Genomic DNA, 23905 nt, shown 5'->3' with positions numbered 1-23905 from the left:
GCGGCGGAGCATCTGGTCACAGGAGGCATAAAAAAACAAGCAAAAAATACATCCTACTTACCTTCCCTGCATGCCCTCGCAGCATCTTGTTCTGGTGCCAGCAGCTTCTGTGGCCAGGTGATCACGTGTCCCCGCTCATTAAGGGATTGAATATTCACCGCTCTACACACCTATGGGAGTGAGAGAGGTGAATATTCATTACCTTATTGAACAGGCATCCATCATAGCTCGACAGCTGCTGGAAGCCGGCTGCTGCAGCTGTAACTGTGCCCGCTGCTAAAGAGAAATCAATAGTCACTGCACTGGCAGTGAATATTCATTTCTCTTATAGCGTTCACAGTTACAGCCGCAGGCGCCGGCTTCCAGCAGCTGTCGAGCTATGATGGATGCCTGTTCAATAAGGTAATGAATATTCACTTCTCTCCACTCCCAAAGGTGTGTAGAGCGGTGAATATTCAGTCCTTTAATGAGCAGGGACACGTGATCGCCCGGCCACAGAAGCTGCTGGCAGTGGAGCAAGATGCTGCGAGGGCACGCAGGGATGGTTAGGAAGATGTGTTTTTTTTTACGCTTTTCTCATGGGGGCCACGCATACAAGGATGGGGATAAGGAGCCATGCAGACAAGCATGGGGATAAGGAGCCGTGCAGACAAGGATGGGGATAAGGAGCCATGTATACAAGGATGGAAATAAGGAGCCGTGCAGATAAGGATGGGGATAAGGAGCCATGCAGACAAGAATGGGGGGATAAGGAGCCGTGCAGACAAGGATGGGGATAAGGAGCCGTGCAGACAAGGATGTGGATAAGGAGCCGTGCAGACAAGGATGGGGATAAGGAGCCGTGCAGACAAGAATGGGGGGATAAGGAGCCACGCATACAAGGATGGGAATAAGGAGCCACGCAGACAAGGATGGGGGGCATAAGGAGCCACGCATACAAGGATGGGGGGCATAAGGAGCCACGCAGACAAGGATGGGAATAAGGAGCCACGCAGACAAGGATGGGAATAAGGAGCCACGCAGACAAGGATGGGGGGGATAAGGAGCCACGCAGACAAGGATGGGAATAAGGAGCCACGCAGACAAGGATGGGAATAAGGAGCCACGCAGACAAGGATGGGGGGGATAAGGAGCCATGCAGACAAGGATGGGAATAAGGAGCCACGCAGACAAGGATGGGAATAAGGAGCCACGCAGACAAGGATGGGGGGGATAAGGAGCCATGCATACAAGGATGGGAATAAGGAGCCACGCAGACAAGGATGGGGGGGGGGGGATAATGAGCCATGCATACAAGGATGGGAATAAGGAGCCACGCAGACAAGGATGGGGGGATAAGGAGCCATTCATAAAAGGATGGGGGGGGGATAATGAGCCATGCATACAAGGCTGGGAATAAGGAGCCACACAGACAAGGATGGGAATAAGGAGCCATTCATACAAGGATGGGGGGGATAAGGAGCCATGCAGACAAGGATGGGAATGAGGAGCCACGCAGACAAGAATGGGAATGAGGAACCATGCATACAAGGATGGGAATATGGAGCCATTCATACAAGGATGGGAATGAGGAGCCACGCAGACAAGAATGGGAATGAGGAACCATGCATACAAGGATGGGAATAAGGAGCCACGCAGACAAGGATGGGAATGAGGAACAATACATACCCGGCTTATACTCGAGTCAATAAGTTTTCCCAGTTTTTCATGGCAAATTTAGGTGCCTCAGCTTATACTCGGGTAGGCTTATACACAAGTATATACGGTAATTAATATAAACCGTACGTCATACCTTTAACAAACTTTTGGCAGATGGCATATTACTCAGTTAATTTGGTCTGTCACACTGTAGGTAAGTGTCTTTTCAGTGTGTTTTACTTTGTTTCAGTATTGTAATCCTTAAAGGATACCCGTCCGCTTCCCCAGGATACCAAAATCGTCGCCATGTATTTGTTGATTCCTTTATTTCCTAACCAGCCTCATTTCATGGATTGATTTTTGAATATGTCTAAAATCATATTTTGTTTATTTAAAAATGGTCTTACAATTTGCTAATTAGCAGGTAAATACTTGGAGTATATACACCTGGCTTCACATCGCATTAAGGAGGCAGAGATTTTCAGAGCTGACAGTGACTCCCCTCTTGCAAATCATGTTGGGCCATGTGCACACATTGCGGATTAGGCTTAGGAATTTCTGGTGCGGATTCTGCGTCTCTTGGCAGAAAATGCAGGTGCGGATTTGACTTTTTTTTTTTTTTTTTGTGCGGTTTTGCTGCGGATTTTGTGTGGATTTACTGCTTTTTTTTACTCCTGCGGATTTCTATAATGGAATGGGTACAAAAACGCTGCAGATCCGTACAAAAGTGACATGCTACTTCTTTTAATCGGCAGCGTTTCCGCACGGAATTTTCCGCACCATCAGCACAGCGTGGTTTTTTTTTTTTTACATTGATTTACATTGTACTGTAAATCACTTGCGGATCTGCAGCGTTTCTGCACCGCAAAAAACGCTGCGGATCCGCAGGAAATTCGCAACCCTTATTCACGCCTACAGTGGCATGATAAACTGATTAGCGGGCGATTAGTCTCGGGAAGAGAAAGAACCCTTGACTAGTCACCCACTTCACAACATCGCAAGCCCAGTTATAAAATTGATTTTAGGTACCGTATATTCAAAAATCACTTACCTGCTAGAAGACGCCTGTTAGGAATTATATAAAGGGATGATGAAATATGTGGTGGAAGCGGACAGGTTCCATTTAATAACTTATGTTTCATTTAGTTGCTTGCCACAAAATAATTATGCCTAGAATAAATAAAATGTTAATACTTCTGAAACAGTACCCCATATTTTGCTGAACATGTAAGACGTCAGGTAAGTACCCTTAAAAATTGAAAGATTGGTCTATGTCCAGGTCAAGGTGCCCACTTATTGCCTCTTTGAAGGGGAGTGCAGCTCAGCGGGCGGGGGCGCAGCTCAGCGGGCGGGGGCGCAGCTCAGCCGACGTGGGGCGCAGCTCAGCAGACGGGGGCGCAGCTCAGCAGACGGGGGCGCAGCTCAGCAGACGGGGGCGCAGCTCAGCAGACGGGGGCGCAGTGCTTCTGCCTTACCGTGCACACAGAGCTGGATATGATTTCAATGGAAAACTCAGGTTTCCTAATAAATCTGTATCCCTCTCTGTGTAAGTACTCCACAATGAGCTATGCCCGCCTGTAGCCTGAGCTGTGCCCGCCTGTAGCCTGAGCTGTGCACCTCTCCAGGAAATCTTTGAGCTCTCCAGACCCAGAATCTACCCTAATTGTTTGCAGTTAAAAGGGCTCTCAAATATGAAAAAAATCTTTGTAAAGGTTAAGTTACTGCTTAAGACTGTAATTAATTGCCACTTTGTACAAGTAAGACGACGACGATGATGGTCTTCATCCAATGTAAATCCAGTCTAGTTCAGCTGTATGTAGTGCACTTGTTAAAAAGCAATGAGAATTGTTATAGACACAAATACAAAGGCCATCTATCAGTGTGTGACACAATGCGCCATTCTGGTTTGTTGAGAACACCTTTTCTGTCCCCAGGGAGGCTTAAGAAGCTGTCAATTCTTAAAGTGGACCAGAATCGGCTGATGCAGCTTACCGAATGCATTGGAGAATGTGAGGGCCTTACCGAGCTAGTCCTAACCGAAAACCAACTCTTGGTGAGTGTACAGAATACATGGCTCAGCGAGTGTCGGCTTGTTCACGGTGCTCTGGAGCTGCTGGCACCATGGCCTGTTGTCTCCCTCTCCACTTTTGTTTCTAGCGCGAGGAGAACACGTGAATATCTCGTCTGTGGTAAACTGTCAGCGTTTGTTGTGTTTACAATGTAATTTGCTCTGACAGGAATCTAGTGCTTGCTGACAGCTATGTTCCACTTGCACAGTGTCCTTTGAGGGCATCTATGGATTATAGGTCACCACTTGTGCCGCCTGTGGTTCCGGTCAATGTTAATGGCTGTTATTTATTTCTTCTTGAGCAGCATCCATCGAGATCGTGTTTTTCATATGAAATGGGTAGTTTTATTGGCATTTATTTTTCCTTTATCTCCCGAATGTATTGACAATTGGCCTGGCCTAGGAAGTTAATCCTTGGGGATAGCAACACCCATTCTGCTGACATTTTATGACATGGCCAGTAGTTTACTGTCACCAAAGTTACAATTACATTCCTAGATGTAGGATATAATTCCTTCTTTCCTGGGTCTGTTTCCTGGTAGCTCGCTTGTGAACACTTCAGACATAGAAATACTGTTTCATCTGCGGCCCCTGATTGCCTCATATAACACTTTTGCGACAGCTGCCATTGCCCATTTCTAAGCAGCCGGCTGACATGTATGTACTAATTGACTGTCTCTTCTGGTGACATTATCCCTCCTTTTTACTTTAGGGATAAGTGACCGGAGTCTTCACACTAAGTCAGCTAATCCAGAGTGATGTATTGGTAGAGCAGGGTTTTCATTCCCTAGCATTAATATAACAAATTACCCAGTGTCAGTGCTTTAATAGAGAAGCCAGAGTAGATCAAAATTGTGTTCTCCTTATTTCCACCTATTTTTTGCTGCTGAGAGCGCGTTTCCACCTGAAATGATAGAGATATATATATATATATATATATATATATAATTTTTTTTTTAATCGGATTCATGATCAGAGAATATCACTTAATGGCTCAAAAATAAAAAATAAAAAATCTGGTTGTTTTGCTGAAAATTCTGCTTTAGCGACTAAGTCTTGGTCCTTGTCTAACAAGTATTTTGGGGCTTGATTCTTTTACTTCTGCTGAATTTGTGTAGACAATCTGCCGGTGCCACATGGGTTGGCTGTGTGCTCTTCGTGCATAGATTTATTACCAGAGGTGGGTAGCAAACTACATGTAGCAACGAATTAAAACCTAGTCCATCATGAAGTTCGTTCCTATAGTCTGACAGGAGTTTGTAAGGGCCCATGCAGACTTCCGTACAAAGCGAACCGAACACTGACAACCAGTTCGTGGACTGAACGCTGCTCTACCGATCTACCAACCAGCATGACCGCTTCATGTATTTCTATGAGTCTGTCACGCTTGTGTTGAGAAAGACTCATTCAGCCCGTGCATTGCAGACTGATTTCTGATGGCTGAATCGGCCCATACTATGATCAGTCTTTCAGAGCACAAATCTCATCAACGTTGCAGAGAAACAAAGAACATGTAAGGGTTAAACGGTACAGTTTTCTCTGATTCCTGACTGGGAAAAAAAAAGTTGGTGCCCCAAATGCATACATTTAAGTAGAAAAAAGGTAATACGTTTGACTTTCTGTTCCGCCCATTATTTTACTCCATTCTGAAAAGTGCAACAAGCTCTCCTCTGCACCCCCGACATTGCCGCAGTCATAGTGGCTGTCCATAAGCTTTGCGAGGCGCGGCTGTGGCTAGGGAACAGCTGGGTAGGCTTTGTCACTCCAAGGAGCTGTCATTTCTGGTTTGGTGATGGTGTACACTGATACGCTACATGCCTTTCCTATATATAGAGGACCGTCCTAGTTACTGACACTCGGAACTCCTCCGCTGTAGGGAAATAATGTGTTTTCTTCCGCTCAGCTATTGTGCGAGAAGTTGGGGTCTTTGGTGCATAAATCTCCATTATTTGTCTTTCCTTCTCACTTCATCCCTTCCATGCAAATATAAGAGTACTTGTTATATGTGCGCTGTCACATACATTTGTTCCACGATGCTGCCCCGGCCGCAGACGTTCCAGCTGTCCTCGCTGCACTTTTGCTTGGGACTTGAGAGTAATTGGTCCTGACAGAAATCTGTTCTTTCTAAGGCAGACAGTTGGAATAGGTCTTTGGAAATGAACATACATCCTGACCACAGCGGTCACGTGTGGCTGATCTTCAGGTTTTAAGTATTCATTGAAATGGTCTATTTTGGCTCTTGGGCTGAAATGCAGTGGAAGTAAATGACTATTTTCTGGCTTTCTCTGCCCTCTCAAAAACAAATATAAAAGTTTTCAGTTTTGTTATCGGAAATCTAAGACTTTCATATTTACATCAGGAAAGAGCAAAGCAAGAAAGAAAAAAAGCAATTATTTCCAACAATGTGACCCTCTTGTCCCAGATTAAGTAATTATGAAATGTGCATCTTATGTTCCTAATTATTTTGGAAGTCAGGGATCATGAATCGATGAGCTAGAAGAGCTGAAGGCTGTACTAGGACTTTGTCTTTGTTCGGGAGTCTTGAGTTTTCACATGTTATTGTGTGGCACTACTATACGGAGGGTATGCTGCCTACGTTCCACTCAGACCTTTCCTTTTACCTCTTAGGCCGCCGTCACACATGCGAGTTTTACGGACGTAAGAGCGCAGAATCTACGTCCGTAAAACTCGCAAAAAATACGGCACAATTCTCTATGCCCCTGCTCCTATTTGCCGTATTTTACTGATCAGTATTATACGGCTTTCTACGGCCGTACAAAATCGAAGCATGCTGCGTTTGTCACCGTACTGCGCAAGAAATACGCCAATGAAAGTCTATGGAAGAGTGAAAAATACGGATTACACACGGACAAGCAGTGTGACTTGCGAGAAATACGCAGCGCTGTTAGAGAGAAAAGCCGGTAATTCAGTGCGGTGTACAGTAAAATCACACTGACAGCTTCCAGTCCAATAGATATAATAAATGTGTGCACATAGAATAGGTGTGTATATATATATATATATATATATGTCAGTGAGACACATATATGTATATATATTAATATTTATTCCAGCGCTATACAGCTTGAAAGCCAGTAATTCAATTACCGGCTTTTTCTTTCTCCTTCATAAAACCCGACATGATTTGAGACATGGTTTACATACAGTAAACCATGTCTTCTCTCCATTTTTTTTGCAGATTCCACACTACTAATGTCAGTAGTGTGTATCTGCAAAATTTGGCCGTTCTAGCTCTTAAAATAAAGGGTTAACTTGCGGAAAAAATTGGCGTGGGCTCCCGCGCAATTTTCTCCGCCAGAGTAGTAAAGCCAGTGACTGAGGGCAGATATTAATAGCCTGGAGAGGGTCCACGGTTATTGGCCCCCCCCTGGCTAAAAATATCTGCCCCCAGCCACCCCAGAACAGGCACATCTGGAAGATGCGCCTATTCTGGCACTTGGCCACTCTCTTCCCATTCCCGTGTAGCGGTGGGATATGGGGTAATGAAGGGTTAATGCCACCTTGCTATTGTAAGGTGACATTAAGCCTAATTAATAATGGAGAGGCGTCAATTATGACACCTATCCATTATTAATCCAATTGTAGTGAAGGGTTAAATAAAACACAAACACATTCTTTAAAATTATTTTAATGAAATAAAAACAATGGTTGTTGTAGTATTTTATTCAACGCCCAATCCAGTCACTGAAGACCCTCGTTCTGTGAGTAAAGAAACATAATAAACCAACAATATACTTACCCTCCGCAGATCTGTAACGTCCAACGATGTAAATCCTTCTGAAGGGGTTAAAACATTTTGCAGCAAGGAGCTGTGCTAATGCAGGCTGCTCCTCGCTGCAAAACCCCAGGGAATGAGGCTAAAAATAGATCAATGATCTATATTTAGCATCATTTGCGGTGAGGCGCCCTCTGCTGGCTGTTCATAGATCGTGGGAAATTACCTAGAAAGCTCCCTGGCTCCCTGGCTTTCTAGGTAATTTCCCACGATCTATGAACAGCCAGCAGAGGGCGCCTCACCGCAAATGATGCTAAATATAGATCATTGATCTATTTTTAGCCTCATTCCCTGGGGTTTTGCAGCGAGGAGCAGCCTGCATTAGCACAGCTCCTTGCTGCAAAATGTTTTAACCCCTTCAGAAGGATTTACATCGTTGGACGTTACAGATCTGCGGAGGGTAAGTATATTGTTGGTTTATTATGTTTCTTTACTCACAGAACGAGGGTCTTCAGTGACTGGATTGGGCGTTGAATAAAATACTACAACAACCATTGTTTTTATTTCATTAAAATAATTTTAAAGAATGTGTTTGTGTTTTATTTGACCCTTCACTACAATTGGATTAATAATGGATAGGTGTCATAATTGACGCCTCTCCATTATTAATTAGGCTTAATGTCACCTTACAATAGCAAGGTGGCATTAACCCTTCATTACCCCATATCCCACCGCTACACGGGAATGGGAAGAGAGTGGCCAAGTGCCAGAATAGGCGCATCTTCCAGATGTGCCTGTTCTGGGGTGGCTGGGGGCAGATATTTTTAGCCAGGGGGGGGCCAATAACCGTGGACCCTCTCCAGGCTATTAATATCTGCCCTCAGTCACTGGCTTTACTACTCTGGCGGAGAAAATTGCGCGGGAGCCCACGCCAATTTTTTCCGCAAGTTAACCCTTTATTTTAAGAGCTAGAACGGCCAAATTTTGCAGATACACACTACTGACATTAGTAGTGTGGAATCTGCAAAAAAAATGGAGAGAAGACATGGTTTACTGTATGTAAACCATGTCTCAAATCATGTCGGGTTTTATGAAGGAGAAAGAAAAAGCCGGTAATTGAATTACCGGCTTTCAAGCTGTATAGCGCTGGAATAAGTATTAATATATATACATATATGTGTCTACTGACATATATATATATATATATATATATATATATATATATATATATATATATATATATATATATATATATATATATATATATATATATATATATATATATATATATATTCTTTTCTTTTTGGGACACATGGATCACTTCTATAGCGGTATGTTGGTTTTGCAAGCCTGCGAGAAAACCACGCAGTACGGATGCCATACGGATTACATACGGAGGATGCCATGCGCAAAAAACGCTGACACAGCCTGCCTACGGAGGAGCAACGGACCATTTTTTTGGGGACTTTTCAGCGTATTACGGCCGTAATATACGGACCGTATTGTTTTACGCTGTGTGTGACGCCGGCCTTACATTGGATTGCTTGCACACTCCGTTCACCTGTATTTGAAAAACATCCCTAGAATCAGTCATTGAAATCCATTGGTAAAAATGCTTCTTGCTGCTCTGATCCTGTCTCTTACGGATTACTGTAACTCTCTTCTAAACTTCTAATTTATTTTCTCCCCTCCAGTCTATCCTGAATGCTACAGCCAGGCTGGTTTATCTTGTGTACCTCTTTACGAATGCCTCCATCCTGTGCCAGTCACCAGGGCCGGCGTTGGCGGTAGGCAGACCAGACAGCTTCCTAGGGCCCCCGGTACCCCAGGGGCCCCCAGCCAGTCACCAGCGCCGACATTATATCAGCTAACGCTCCCATTCCCATCTGCCACTGCGAGTGCACGATTACGTCACTTCATCGCATACCTGCTGTGTGCTGGGCAGACTGCAGCCGCTCAGACCGGAGCCGAGCCTGGAGCACCGGAAGCAGCGTGGGGCACGAGGAGAGGTGAGGATTGTGTTTTTTTTTTTTTTTCCTTTTTTTTTGTTATTATATCAATGAGTGAGTACTGGACTGTGGGGCCATTTTCTGGGTGGAGGGGTCAGCTACATTATATTCTATGGGGGCTATATGATATTTTATGAGGGAGGATTGCATCATACTCTTTTATGGGGCTACATTATATTCTATGGGGAGGTGGACTGTATTGTATTCTATGAGGGGCTACATTATATTCTATGGGGGCTGTATTATATTTTATGAGGGAGGATTGCATCATACTCTTATGGGGCTACATTATATTCTATGGGGAGGTGGGCTGTTATAGTCTATGGGGGGCTACATTATATTCTATGGGGATGATTGCATCATACTTTTTGTGGCTACATTATATTCTATGGGGAGGTGGGCTGTATTGTAGTCTGGGGGGGCTACAATATATTCTCTGGGGGGGCTGTATTCTATGGGGGAGGATTGCATCATACTCTTTATGGGGCTACATTATATTCTTTGGGAAGGTGGGCTGTATTCTATGAGGGGCTGCATTATATTCTATCGGGGCTGTATTATATTCTATGAGGGAGGATTGCATCATACGCTTATGGGGCTGCATTATATTTTATGGGGAGGTGGGCTGTATTATAGTCTATGGGGGCTACATTATATTCTATAGGGGCTGTATTATCTATGGGGGAGGATTGCATCATATTCTTTGATGGGGCTACATTTTATTCTATGGGAAGGTGGGCTGTTTTATATTCTATGGAGGCCTACATTATATTCTGTGGGGAGCTGTCTTATATTCTATGAGGGGCTGTATTATATTCTATGTGGGGCTGTATTCTATGGGGGCTGCATTATACTATGAGGGGGCTGCATTATATTCTATGGGGGTTACATTATATTGTATGGCGGGGTTGCATTATACTCAAGGGGCTACATTATATTCTGTGGGGTGGCAGCATTATACTATATGTGGGCTGCATTATACTGTATTGAGGATTATTGGGAATACATTATTCTATATGAAGAGCTATGGGGTGCATTATACTATGGGAAGTGAATTGTACTACATGGATGACAATGGCGGTGCATTATGCTATATGGAGAACTATGAGGAGTGTATTATACTATATGGACGATTATGAGGAGTGTATTATACTATATGGAGGACTATGAGGACTGTATTATACTATATGGAAGACTGAGGAGTGTATTATACTATACGGAGGACTATGGGGAGTGTATAATACTTTATGGAGCACTGAGGCAAGTATTATACTATATGGAGGACTGAGCAGTGTATTTTAATATATGGAGGACTATGAGGAGTGTATTATATGGAGGACATTGGTAGTGTATAGGACTGAGGAGTGTATTTTAATATATGGAGGACTATAGGGAGTATATTATATGGAGGACTATGGGTAGTGTATAATACTATATGGAGGACTGAGGAGTGCATTTTACAATATGGAGGACTGTGGTGCACATTATACTATGTGGAGGACTGTGGAGTGTATTGTACTAAACAAGCAAAATGCTGCATGTTCATCAAGTGCTCATTAGAAAACGAATACCATTAAAAATTTAATTTTATTAAATACAATAAAAAACAAACAAAACACCAAATTAATTTTAAAATGCCACCAGGGCACTCAAATGATGACCTACTTATACCTAAGAAGGCAGTCATACGTGATAGGGTGTGGATGAATCTACTTCACCCTAGTCGACCCTATTTGAACCCTACCTACCAGCGGAGGTTGGCACCCTCTTGGATGCAATATGGCGCCCCCGCTCCTCGGCGGCTCACTCTGATAACCCTAGAAATCCCTTATCAACTTATAATATTGAACCCAATCTTAAAACAATAACACTACAAAAAAATCACATCAAATCAGCTGGAATCTGTAAACCAGTCTAAAGAGCTGTCCAATAGTCTCTAACTGGGTCGCTGTGACCAGTGGGGTACCGCAGGGGTCAGTATTGGGACCTGTTCTCTTCAACATATTCATTAATGATCTGGTAGAAGGTTTACACAGTAAAATATCGATATTTGCAGATGATACAAAACTATGTAAAGCAGTTAATACAAGAGAAGATAGTATTCTGCTACAGATGGATCTGGATAAGTTGGAAACTTGGGCTGAAAGGTGGCAGATGAGGTTTAACAATGATAAATGTAAGGTTATACACATGGGAATAAGGAATCAATGTCACCATTACACACTGAATGGGAAACCACTGGGTAAATCTGACAGGGAGAAGGACTTGGGGATCCTAGTTAATGATAAACTTACCTGGAGCAGCCAGTGCCAGGCAGCAGCTGCCAAGGCAAACAGGATCATGGGGTGCATTAAAAGAGGTCTGGATACACATGATGAGAGCATTATACTGCCTCTGTACAAATCCCTAGTTAGACCGCACATGGAGTACTGTGTCCAGTTTTGGGCACCGGTGCTCAGGAAGGATATAATGGAACTAGAGAGAGTACAAAGGAGGGCAACAAAATTAATAAAGGGGATGGGAGAACTACAATACCCAGATAGATTAGCGAAATTAGGATTATTTAGTCTAGAAAAAAGACGACTGAGAGGCGATCTAATAACCATGTATAAGTATATAAGGGGACAATACAAATATCTTGCTGAGGATCTGTTTATACCAAGGAAGGTGACGGGCACAAGGGGGCATTCTTTGCGTCTGGAGGAGAGAAGGTTTTTCCACCAACATAGAAGAGGATTCTTTACTGTTAGGGCAGTGAGAATCTGGAATTGCTTGCCTGAGGAGGTGGTGATGGCGAACTCAGTCGAGGGGTTCAAGAGAGGCCTGGATGTCTTCCTGGAGCAGAACAATATTGTATCATACAATTAGGTTCTGTAGAAGGACGTAGATCTGGGGATTTATTATGATGGAATATAGGCTGAACTGGATGGACAAATGTCTTTTTTCGGCCTTACTAACTATGTTACTATGTTACTATGTAATAATTAGGAGACTATAAACTGGGACAATTGGCAAATTATTACCAGTAACAGCCACCAACAAAATTCACTGCCAGGTGCAAATAACCAATATTGAGTCTGGCGCTCCTAAGGGGTTAATAGGGCAATCATATTTTGATAGCTATTGCTCACCCTCATAAATCCCTAGAGAAGTACCCTACCTACCAGCGGAGGTTGGCACGCAATGTGGTGCCCCCGCTCCTCGGAGGCTAACGCTTTTAGCCCTGAAAGTCCCTTAACCCTATAACGCATACCTGGGGCCTCGCAGGCCTGGCAGGTTACTTGTTTTCTATTTTCTGTAAAATTTCTTTAGTTAGAATTTTGAAACTCTAGGTATTCCTCGGATATATAGTTGTTAGTAATTTCCAGTTATTCATATATTTTTATGTTACAGACATTTCGGTATAACAACCTTTTTTTGGGACTACCCCATATTAACACAGAAAATAGAAAACAAGTAACCTGGCAGGCCTGTGAGGCCCCAGGTATGCGTCCGCCAGCCTTAGCTGGGGTTACCAGGAGGTCCATTACGGAATCCCGTCCTGGTGGACCCCTGCGCTAGAGGGAATGCATCCTTACTTTGCAATAAACTTTGAAAAGTATTTTTATTTGAGTTATTCCATGATAATTGTAAACGGGCCTAAAAGGCTCCTGGTGCGTGAATGTGTAGATTTCTATGGGTATGCGTTCTAGGGTTAACAACTTGTAGTATTAAACTCCGTCTCAAAACAGACACTACAGAAAAATTACCTCAGATCAGCCGGAGTCTGTAAACCAGTCTAACGAGCATACAACAATGAGGGGACCATAAAATAGGGGTGATTGAAAATTTATTATCAGTATCAGCCACCAGCAAAATACACTGCCAAGTATAAATAACCAATATTGATAGTCTGACGCTCTTAAGAGTTCTTGATCAGCCAGAAAAAACTATAATAAATAATCATAGTGCAGCATATTCAAAAAATGATTATCTCAGAGAGGTCTCCAGTTATGAGCCCCAAAGTGAAATATAACACTGGTCAACAGCATTTTTGGTGCCAAAGATATTTCATCGAATTTGGGGTATTTTTGGGGTGCTGATTCTGAATATGCTATCAGTTTTGCCAGATTGGCTCAAGTTTTTGAGATTTTTGGTATCTTATTTATAGCACTTGTTGGTAAATGCGACGCATCATCTCATTAATTTCTTTGGATTAGTACTTGAACTGAGCAGTTCTCAATATAGTTTTGTGTTAATTAGTGTTCTAAAAGTTTGTTCATAGCTTGATTTTTGCACTAACTTTATGTTGTTGTCTGTTTTCCAGTGAAAAGCATGAACTCCTCAAGAAGAAGTTGTCTTAACGATCCAGACTCATTCTGTTACATTTGTGGTGAATACACACTGCCAAAACATAGAAGAAACATAACAGACTTCGTAAAAAAAAGTGTATTTTGCCTATTTTGGGGTTATGCTTGGGGACCAAGACAAGTTTTGGGCACCACACATAGTGTGCAAAGCATGTATCGAATTATTACGAAAATGGAGCAAAGGACAAAGAAAAAGCTTCAAATTTGGTGTTCCAATGGTGTGGAGAGAGCAAAAAAATCATCATGATGACTGTTATTTCTGTGCAGTGCAAGTGCAAGGATTCAATAAGCATAAGAAACGAAAATGGGAGTATCCTAACATGGAATCTGCAAGAAGGCCTGTCCCTCATTGTGAAGATGTGCCTGTACCTGTGTTTACCATGTTACCTGACCTTCCCCCACCTGATGATGATGAAGTGTGTATTGGCAGTGTGTATTCACCACAAATGTAACAGAATGAGTCTGGATCGTTAAGACAACTTCTTCTTGAGGAGTTCATGCTTTTCACTGGAAAACAGACAACAACATAAAGTTAGTGCAAAAATCAAGCTATGAACAAACTTTTAGAACACTAATTAACACAAAACTATATTGAGAACTGCTCAGTTCAAGTACTAATCCAAAGAAATTAATGAGATGATGCGTCGCATTTACCAACAAGTGCTATAAATAAGATACCAAAAATCTCAAAAACTTGAGCCAATCTGGCAAAACTGATAGCATATTCAGAATCAGCACCCCAAAAATACCCCAAATTCATTAAAATATTTTGGACACCAGAAAATTTTTTTTTTATGTTGACCTGTGTAATCAATTTGTTTTTGACAGCATGCCTATATAATTGCAACCCTAATGAAGCACATCCAAGATAGTTATTGCAACATGCCCTTAACAGAGAAAATATCCTAAATCCATATACAAAGGATAAACCTTTATTGCACTATGCCCGAAAGTAGGTCAACAGCTATGACCATAAAACCCAGTCAATACTGGCAAACTTATCTGTACTTGTATCTTGGTAACATCAACCTCGCATCGCCTCGATGCGTTTCCCTCCCATGATACAGTTCCTCGGGAGGCATATGTTATAATCTGTGTATATCTATAACATCAGAGATAAATGCAGCGCCTGGTTGCAGGTGTGGATACCTCCATGGCCGAGGTGCCTTTAAATATCTAAAAGGCAAAGCATTTGATTCCAGGTGAAGCTCACGTAAGAACCATATGGGACTACTTACTCTCAAGTTTTCCCCATTCTCAAACTGCGCATGTTCACATGCTAGACACAAGAGGTCCTCTATGTTAGTGTCCTAGTGAGCCCTTATCTATACTAATCCTGTCAATCCAGTAAATATTATATTCATTGGGTGATTGGATTGTTTATGCGGGAACAAAATCCTTGTTCTCAGCAGCACATCGCCGATGTAAACAGCAGATGTACTGCTAACATGATAGTGTATGGGGACAGATTGGTCTAATAGTGATCGTTCTGTCCCCATCATTCTTTCTCAGACGGTGGAAAGAGGCCGGGAAACAAGCGTCCAACGACTTCAGTATTATCGATCACACTCGTTTAGCGGCCTGAGATCAGCGCATGTAAATACAACCAAAATGCTTCTGTGTGATGTGCAATATGTTAGCATTTGGGGCCCCATATTAAACTTTTGCCTAGGGCCCCACTTTGCCTAAAACCGGCCCTGCCAGTCACTGTACGTGGACCGGAGCAGCATGGTGGCTCAGTGGTTAGCACTGTTGGATTATGTTCATACATGGCGTTTTTGCGGCCTTTTTTTTTGCAGGCAAAACCTGGTCTCTAGGCAGAAAAGAAGCTGCTTACAAAAAAAAACAATTTGCTGCCTTTTTTGCTGCTTTTTTTTGTCTCATGTGCAAAAAAAGTTACTTCCTTAGGTTATTCTGTAAAGATGCAGCAAAACCAGATTTTATTTTATTTTTTTGCATTTTTGCAGAATTTTTGCACTTACCCATTGCTTTTATGGGTGAAATAACTCTGAAAGTGACATGCTATAGTCTGCAAAAACACATCAGTTTTCCAAATCGGTCAGGGAAAAAAAAACAATGTGTGTGCATGAGATTTCTGAAATCTCATAGCCTTAGCTGGTACTGTAAAACGCAGCTTAAAATTTTGTATAAAAAAAAGAAGCAAAATTTCAACGTGGGAACATAGCCTTGCTTAGGCCGGGTTCACACTGCGTCTCTGGCGTCCGTTAGATGGACTACGTTACACTGCGGCATAACGCGGTGTAACGCAGTCTGTTAACGCCGCCATTATGTCCTATGTCGGACGCATCGCTAGCGATGTGCCATCATTGAGTGACGGACCCTTGGATGCGGGCTGCAGTGTTTTCGGGTCCGTCACCGCTAGCGCAGATAGAGCTAGCAGATGCTCTATCGTGATGACACATCGGCACTTGTGTTAACAGCAGCCCGTTATCACATGTGTTGAACGGGCTGCTTTTAACGCAATGTGAACCCGGCCTAAGTAAAACTGGGGACCTGGCCTCAAATCCCACCAACATCTGCAAGGAGTTTGTATGTTCTCATAGTGTATGTGGGTTTCCTAGCCCGCTCCAAAGACATACTGATGGGGAGGTAAAATTGTAAGCCCCAGTGGGGACAGTGATGTATGTAAATGCTGCTGAATATTGAAAAATATAACTAAGCATAATAACTTAAATGCATTACTGTTACCCAAAAACCTGCCACTGTGCTGCCCTCAATAGTTTCTTCTTCATGTGTCTGCCCACCTACACCTGCTCTGATGCTGGTCATACACAAGACGAAGATTTTTCTGTCAATATGGCCATGTGAGGGCTTGTCTTTTGTGGGACAAGATGTACTTCTGAACAAAACCATTGGGTTTACCATATCGTGTACTGGAAAACAGGAAAAAAAAATTCTAAGTGTGGTGAAGCTGCAAAAAAAAGTGGTTCCGGGGTTGTTTTTTTCAACTATGTTCACCAAATGCTAACGCTGACGTACCATCATGATTCTCCAGGTCAATATGAGTTCACGGATACCAATCATGTATAGGTTGGTTTTTTATTTAAGTGGTGACAAAAAAATCCAAATTTTGTTAAAAATAAAAAATAGCGTCATTTTCTGAGAACCGTGGCATCTCCATTTTTCGTGGTCTGGGCAAGGGCTTATTTTTTGGGATGTCTAGCTGAAGTTTTTATTGATACCATTTTTGTGCAGGTACAATGTTCACCCGTTATTGCATTTTAACGCAATGTTGCGTCGACCAAAAAAAAACTTAATTTTGGTGTTTTCATTTTTTTTTTTCTTATTAGCTACGCCGTTTATCGATCGGATTAATTATTTTTATATCTTGATACATTGGGCGATTCTGAACGAGGCGATACCAAATGTGTGGGTTTTTTTTGTTTCAATTGTTTTATTTTGAATGGGGCGAATTGTGAGTGATTTGAACTTTTTGATTTTTATTTTGTAAAAATTTAAAAAAAAAATTTTTTTTTAACTTTTCACTTCTTTCAGTAGTCTCCATGGGAGACTAGAAGCTGTGATAATCTGATCACTTGTGCTACATACAGCAGGGCTTCAGCCCTGCTGTATGTAGCAGAAATGCTTACTTTCTACGGTCGCCGACTGCTGGGCGGCACAAATAGCAATCCAGCAATGACAACCACAGGGGTCTGCTGCTGACACTTGGGTTGTCATGCCCAACCCATCAGCGACCCACGGTCATGTGACACAAACGCAGATGGGCGGGATTAGTGACACGCTTCTGGCGCAATCACATTAAATACCGCTGTCAGAGATTCAGCGGCATTTAACAGGTTAACAGCTGCGGGTGAATCCCGATTCCACCCGCGACTGTTGCTGGCACATGTCAGCTGTTCAAATCAGCTGACTTGGAAAAATGTTAGCTCAATGATGGACCCACATCAAAGGGAGAGACACATGCATGTACGGGGTATGTCGTGAAGGGGTTAAAAAATGCACCTCAGGTTAATTTTTCCAGTGTAATAAAAACTGTCGACATGAGATCTACAGGGTGGGCAATTTATATGGATACACTTAAAATGGGAATGGTTGGTGATACCAACTTCCTGTTTGTGGCACATTAGTATATGGGAGGGGGGGACTTTTCAAGATGGGTGGGGACCATGGTGGCCATTTTGAAGTTGGCCAATTTGGATCCAACTTTATTTTTTCCAATGGGAAAAGGGTCATGTGCCACATCAAACTTACTGAGAATTTAACAAGAAAAACAATGGTGTGCTTGGTTATAATGTAACTTTATTCTTTCATGAGTTATTTACAAGTTTATGACCACTTATAAAATGTGTTCAAAGTGCTGCCCATTGTGTTGGATTGTCAATGCAACCCTCTTCCCCCACTCTTGACACACTGATGGCAACACCGCAGAAGAAAATAAAATTATGTTACAACCAAGCACACCATTATCGTTTTTGTGAAATTCTCAATAAGTTTGATGTGTCACATGACCCTCTTCCCATTGGAAAAAATATTTGATTTCAAAATATCCGACTTCAAAATGGCCGCCATGGTCGCCACCTCCCATTTACTAATGTGCCACAAACAAGAAATTGATATTACCAACCATTCCCATTTTATTTAGGTGTATCCATACAAATGACCCACCCTGTATAAACCTCATCCACTTTGCTGCAGCTGTAAGACACTGTTTTTTTGCACTGAAAAAATATGCAGCTTAACCCCAAACATTGTTCTTGGTATTTCCAAGACCTCAGCAAGCTGTGGAGCAATCCACCAAAAGAGAATGGGCATATTTTGATGGCCACACTGTCAGGAGTCGCCAGTATTGCTGATGAGAACCATCGCTCAAGTGATCGCAGTCACCTACTTCCAGCCACATTCCAACTAGACGTTTCCATCTTCTCTCAATACAAGTTGTGCGGAGTCGAGCACATCTAGTCAGTGTTCTGCACAAGTGAGTACTTGCAGCCAGCAACACACCTATCAGCTGATCAGACACTGGTGACCTAGCTTAAGGATAGGTCATCAGTGCTAAAGTCATGGACAGCCTCTTTAACAGGACAGGAGGAGACTTTCTTTGAGCCAGGATTGGTTCATGCTATTGCTTCCCATCTCACTTGTAAATAGGCATTTGGCAGTTTCCATGAATTCTGCCTGCCTAACATACAGTACCTGTTCATCTTGGGGCTTGTTCACACGTCAGTATTGTGCATCTGAGAATAACTATACTGGAAAGAATGACACATTTTCTGTGTTTTGGAGACCCTTCTGATTTGGCATCGAGATACTAATCAAAATAACTGATGTGTGAATGAAGCCTTAAGGTACCGTCACACTAAGCGACGCTGCAGCGATACCGACAACGATGTCGATCGCTGCAGCGTCGCTGGAGAGCTGTCACACAGACAGCTCTCCAGCGACCAATGATGCCGGTAACCAGGGTAAACATCGGGTTACTAAGCGCAGGGCCGCGCTTAGTAACCCGATGTTTACCCTGGTTACCAGTGACTACATCGCTGAATCGGCGTCACACACGCCGATTCAGCGATGTCAGCGGGAGATCCAGCGACAAAATAAAGTGCTGGACTTTCCCCAGCGACCAACGATCTCCCAGCAGGAACCTGATCGTTGGTTGCTGTCACACATAACGATTTAGTCAACGATATCGTTGCTACGTCACAAAAAGCAACGATATCGTTAACGATATCGTTATGTGTGACGGCACCCTTAGGCAGTATCTGTACTACACACCAGTTGTTTGGGGTGTATTGGCCGTAAGGGTGTAAGAGGAAGACTTATACAAGTCATCCTAAAAAAAAATAGCTGCTGTTTGGCATTTGTGGTGGAAGTTTTAGAATCCAAATGCCTTCCATCTTTGGGCTTTTCGGACGATAATCATGCTTTGAATGAAACCTTTTGCTCACATGACCCAGTGGATTAATTTTAGTGAGTGGTGCCACTTTGGACAAAAAGTTACCTTGGCTGTTTGTGTCATGTCATTTGTCATCATTATGGATGACTTATAGGGGACCTGTCTCGAGGTTTATGCAGTCTTATGCAATGATGGCACAATGTAGTGATTACGGTACATAGCAGGGCATTTGTTTTCTTACTTTTTTCAGAAATCGAGGTTTCTTAGCTCTTGTGTACCTTAAACGCTTGTGGCCGTCTCCTTTTGTGAGTGAGTACATGATGATCATGAGCTTCCAGCTCACCCCCTACTCCCCGTCCACTCGCCCCTCTAACAGCCGCCTTCCTATATGTATACGGGGTGAGCCATCAATTGGCAGCAAGAGGGAGGGGGAAAACTCTTGCTCTGCCCTCTGCTCCTGCTGGGAGTTCAGTTACTGACCCTGTGGTGGAAGCCTAGTCCTTGTCACTGCTTTATTCTCAAACAAGGCAGCATAAGCCCTGTGACCAATTTAGTTTTCTCTCTATCAGCAGAATTTTTTTTATATTGGATAGCTTCCCTATGTTTGCTTAATTAGCAAACACTGGAGAAATGCCACCATTTTTTATGCAGATTGCAGATTTTCCATGCTTTATTTTTTTTCCGTTTTATGCTAAAAACATGCCGCTCCCAATGTTACACAAAAATGTGTGCATGGAATTTATTCTCTAGGCTTCTCCTAAGGTCTTGAATACCATCAAAGAATGAGTGCAAAGGCCAAAAAAAGCCCCAATAAAATATGCTTAAAATTTTCTTTCATCTTTTTAATTTTTTTCTAACACATACAAAATGTGACTCCAGTTCTTCCCTTCATGGTTTTGGTCAGTCTTTCATTCTACCCCTCTCGTTATAGTGATGTTGGCCGTTTTCTCTGCCTTATACCAGAAAAGGGTTTCCACTACATAACAAGGCTTCCAGCAGGGAATCTTTAGATGGATGTCATTGTGTAGCAGCCGCTTCACGAGCAATCATAATACATTATTTTCTGCTGTCTGTACATGAGAGCAATAAATAGATATTTTTCAAAGGCAAAATCTTGTCATGAGGGAACAATGCATATGTCTAAACTAAGGAAGAAAGCAAATTCCTGGGGGGAAACATGAAAATTGCTCTAGTCATAGAAGTATGAAAACAATCCGCTCTGTTCTTCTTTTTCTTTGTCCCCCTATAAATTTATTAAGTACAGTGTAATTTTTTTTTCTGTAAAACTTTGTAGCTGGAGTACACAAGCTGTGGCCTGGGTGCCACAAGTGCCTGAGATGCCATCCTGTAGTGCCCCTAACCATCAGGGTGCCATTTTTGTGTGCCTAGTACTGTTTTATAGTGAGAACTGTGACTGGGCTAGTTCGATTTTAAGCAACTTAAAGGCTTAATCCAGTCAAAACTGTGTCTTTAATATGCCAAGTCCAGACTGATTGGTGTCTCTTCAGTGCTACATTTGTACTCCATTTACTTCTGTAAAGCGAGGATATTCCATACACGTCTAGTCTCATCTGCTTTTTTCTGAGAAAGCACAACATGGTGAAGACGTGGTCATTAGTGATGAGGGAAAATGCTCGGATAATGTGTTACCCAGCATGCTCGGGTGTTAAGTGTCTTCAGCGTGCTCGAAAAATGTTTGAGTCCCTGTGCCTGCATGTCTCGTGGCTGTTTGACAGCCACAACACATGTTGGGATTGCCTGTTAAAAAGCCATCATCCAAGATGATTGCCCCGATTCATTAAAGCTTTTGCAAAAAGAGGCATAAAAACTTTGTAACAAAATGTTAGCGCAAATTAGTTTCACCAAAAGGTTGCGACTTTTGATGTTTTAAAGGGAACCTGTCACCCCCCAAAATCCATGGTGAGGTATGCTCACCGTCATCAGGGGCTTATGTACAGCATTCTGTAATGCTGTAGATAAGCCCCCGATGTAACCTGAAAGAGGAGAAAAAGGTTATATTATACTTACCCAGGGGCGGTCCCGCTGCGGTCCGGTCATATGGGTGTCTCAGGTCCGGTCCGGCGCCTCCCATCTTCATTCCATGACGTCCTCTTCTGGTCTTCACGCCGCGGCTCCGGCACAGGCATACTTTGTCTGCCCTGTTGAGGGCAGAGCAAAGTACTGCAGTGCGCAGGCGCCAGGCCTCTCTGACCTTTCCGGCACCTGCGCACTGCAGTACTTTCCTCTGCCCTCAACAGGGCAAAGTACGCCTGCGCTGGATCCGCAGCGCGAAGACAAGAAGAGGACGTCATAGAATGAAGATAGGAGGCCCCGGACCGGACCTGAGACACCCATCGAACCGGACCGCAGCGGGACCGCCCCTGGGTGAGTATAATCTAACCTCTTTCTCCTCTTTCAGGTTACATCGGCGGCTTATCTACAGCATTACAGAATGCTGTAGATAAGCCCCTGATGGTGAGCTTACCTCACCATCGATTTTTGGGGGTGACCGGTTCCCTTTAACAACATTTTCCTCCAGCTCTGCTTAAATGGGCTTAGCATGGAACTACAGCTCGTCTAATTCACGAGACGAGCGCTGACATTGCTTATGCCAAAAATCTCACTCCCCTTCATGTCTTAAGTGAGATTTCTGGCTGAATCAGAAGCCTGACTCCCACCTCGTCCTCTCATCAAGACTGCCAAGAACATAGCCATTGTTGATGGATCAGGGCTACTCTGTGTGTTACTCATTTCACACCTTAACATGATATTCAGATTGTATGTGCTCATGGCACCATTTAGACTCTGGTGTAGCCGACGCGTTTCCCCAGGCAACACCGCTGCTGGAAACTGCCGGTCGTTTTCCTGATGCGTCTTCGGTCTCGTACTTGTGGCAGTTTTGTCGGTGGCGCCTTTCACTCTTTACTGCCAAGTATAGAGCGAGCTGTTTCCCAGCGGAAGCTGCCCAATGAATGGGCTGGTCACTTCTTTTAACCTCTTCAGGTTTTCTAAATGCACCTTTTTATGGGGCACTTTTGTGGCACTACTTCAGGCAGATTCTGGTACACATACACAAATTCTGTGTTTCAAGTTACAATAATTGCTTGATTTCCTATGTACATACATACAAAATGACAGTAACACATACCTCATCGCTGATAAAACTGAAGTACGTTTTTCTTCCCTGGTACGTGATGAAAGAAAAGCATACTTTAACCCTAATTTGATTTCTTGCGTTCTCCAGCACTGTCACAGTTTAACACCATTTTGCAAGCTAAAACTCAATTTATGCAGATCGTTTTGTTTATATCCTCAGGTTTTGCCAAGAAGCATTGGGAAACTAAAGAAGCTGAACAACTTGAATGTTGATAGGAATAAATTAATGTCCCTGCCAAAGGAGGTGAGTGAGCCAAATGTATGGATTCTGCCAAATAGAAGTTGTCTCTATGGCAAGTTCTACTTCTAAAGATTTCTTTAGGTTTACAGCTAAAATTAATGTCATTACAAATTAGAAGTAGTATTGAGGAGACAAAAAAATCCTCCTGCCCCAACTATTTCTTGTATGCTACACGGCAGCATGGTCACGCGGCTCAGGGCAAGTGTGCTCCCCTGTAGACTGCAGGAGCTCTCCCTTTATTTAGTGAACCAAGCGCTCGTGAATCGCGAGAAATGTGCAGCCATCAGTAATACTCCTCTGTCTTATCGAACAGTGCAGCAAGAAATGGGAAATGGAACTGTCAGATTAATTTTTCTATTACATGAGCACCACTGAAGGCTTAGAATGAGTCCACTGTGTGCAGAAATTATCAGGCAATGTGTATTTTTCATTATTTCATTATAGAACAACTGCAGATTTGTCAGTCAGTCCTGATGGTTAATAAACCTGAATATTTAAGAAATTAAATGTGTATATGTATGTATGTGTGTGTGTATATATATATATATATATATATATATATATATATATATATATATATATATATATATATATATATATATATATATATATATATATATATTTATACCCTTATACCCGTGTGTAACTTTGTTTTTTTTATAAACCCAGATTCAAATCATCCCCGTTTTTGCCCCATTGAAAATTAAAAAAAATGAAAAGTACACATTTTATATCACTACATTCAAAGAAGTCCTAGCTATAAATATATAAAAAAAATTAATATGATCAATAAATGGCGTAGAAGAAGTTCAAAAAGCCAGCATTGTGTTTTT

At 42.6% G+C, this 23905-nt stretch overlaps 1 protein-coding gene across 2 annotated transcripts in view; it reads left to right on the top strand.

Annotated features, from left to right (window-relative positions):
• The window catches only part of LRRC1 (leucine rich repeat containing 1), a 265690-nt gene that overhangs the window by 203080 nt on the left and 38705 nt on the right, over positions 1-23905 (top strand). For both annotated transcript variants that reach the window (XM_069726775.1, XM_069726776.1), the window contains exons 9-10: positions 3573-3691; positions 22992-23075. In XM_069726775.1, the coding sequence (XP_069582876.1) occupies positions 3573-3691; positions 22992-23075 (203 nt within the window). The remainder of the gene's footprint in view (positions 1-3572; positions 3692-22991; positions 23076-23905) is intronic.

This window comes from Ranitomeya imitator, chromosome 5 (assembly GCF_032444005.1).
Source record: "Ranitomeya imitator isolate aRanImi1 chromosome 5, aRanImi1.pri, whole genome shotgun sequence".
Lineage (NCBI taxonomy): Eukaryota > Metazoa > Chordata > Amphibia > Anura > Dendrobatidae > Ranitomeya > Ranitomeya imitator.
The sequence above is the reverse complement of the archived record's forward strand: the minus strand, read 5'-3'. Positions and strand labels throughout refer to the sequence as shown.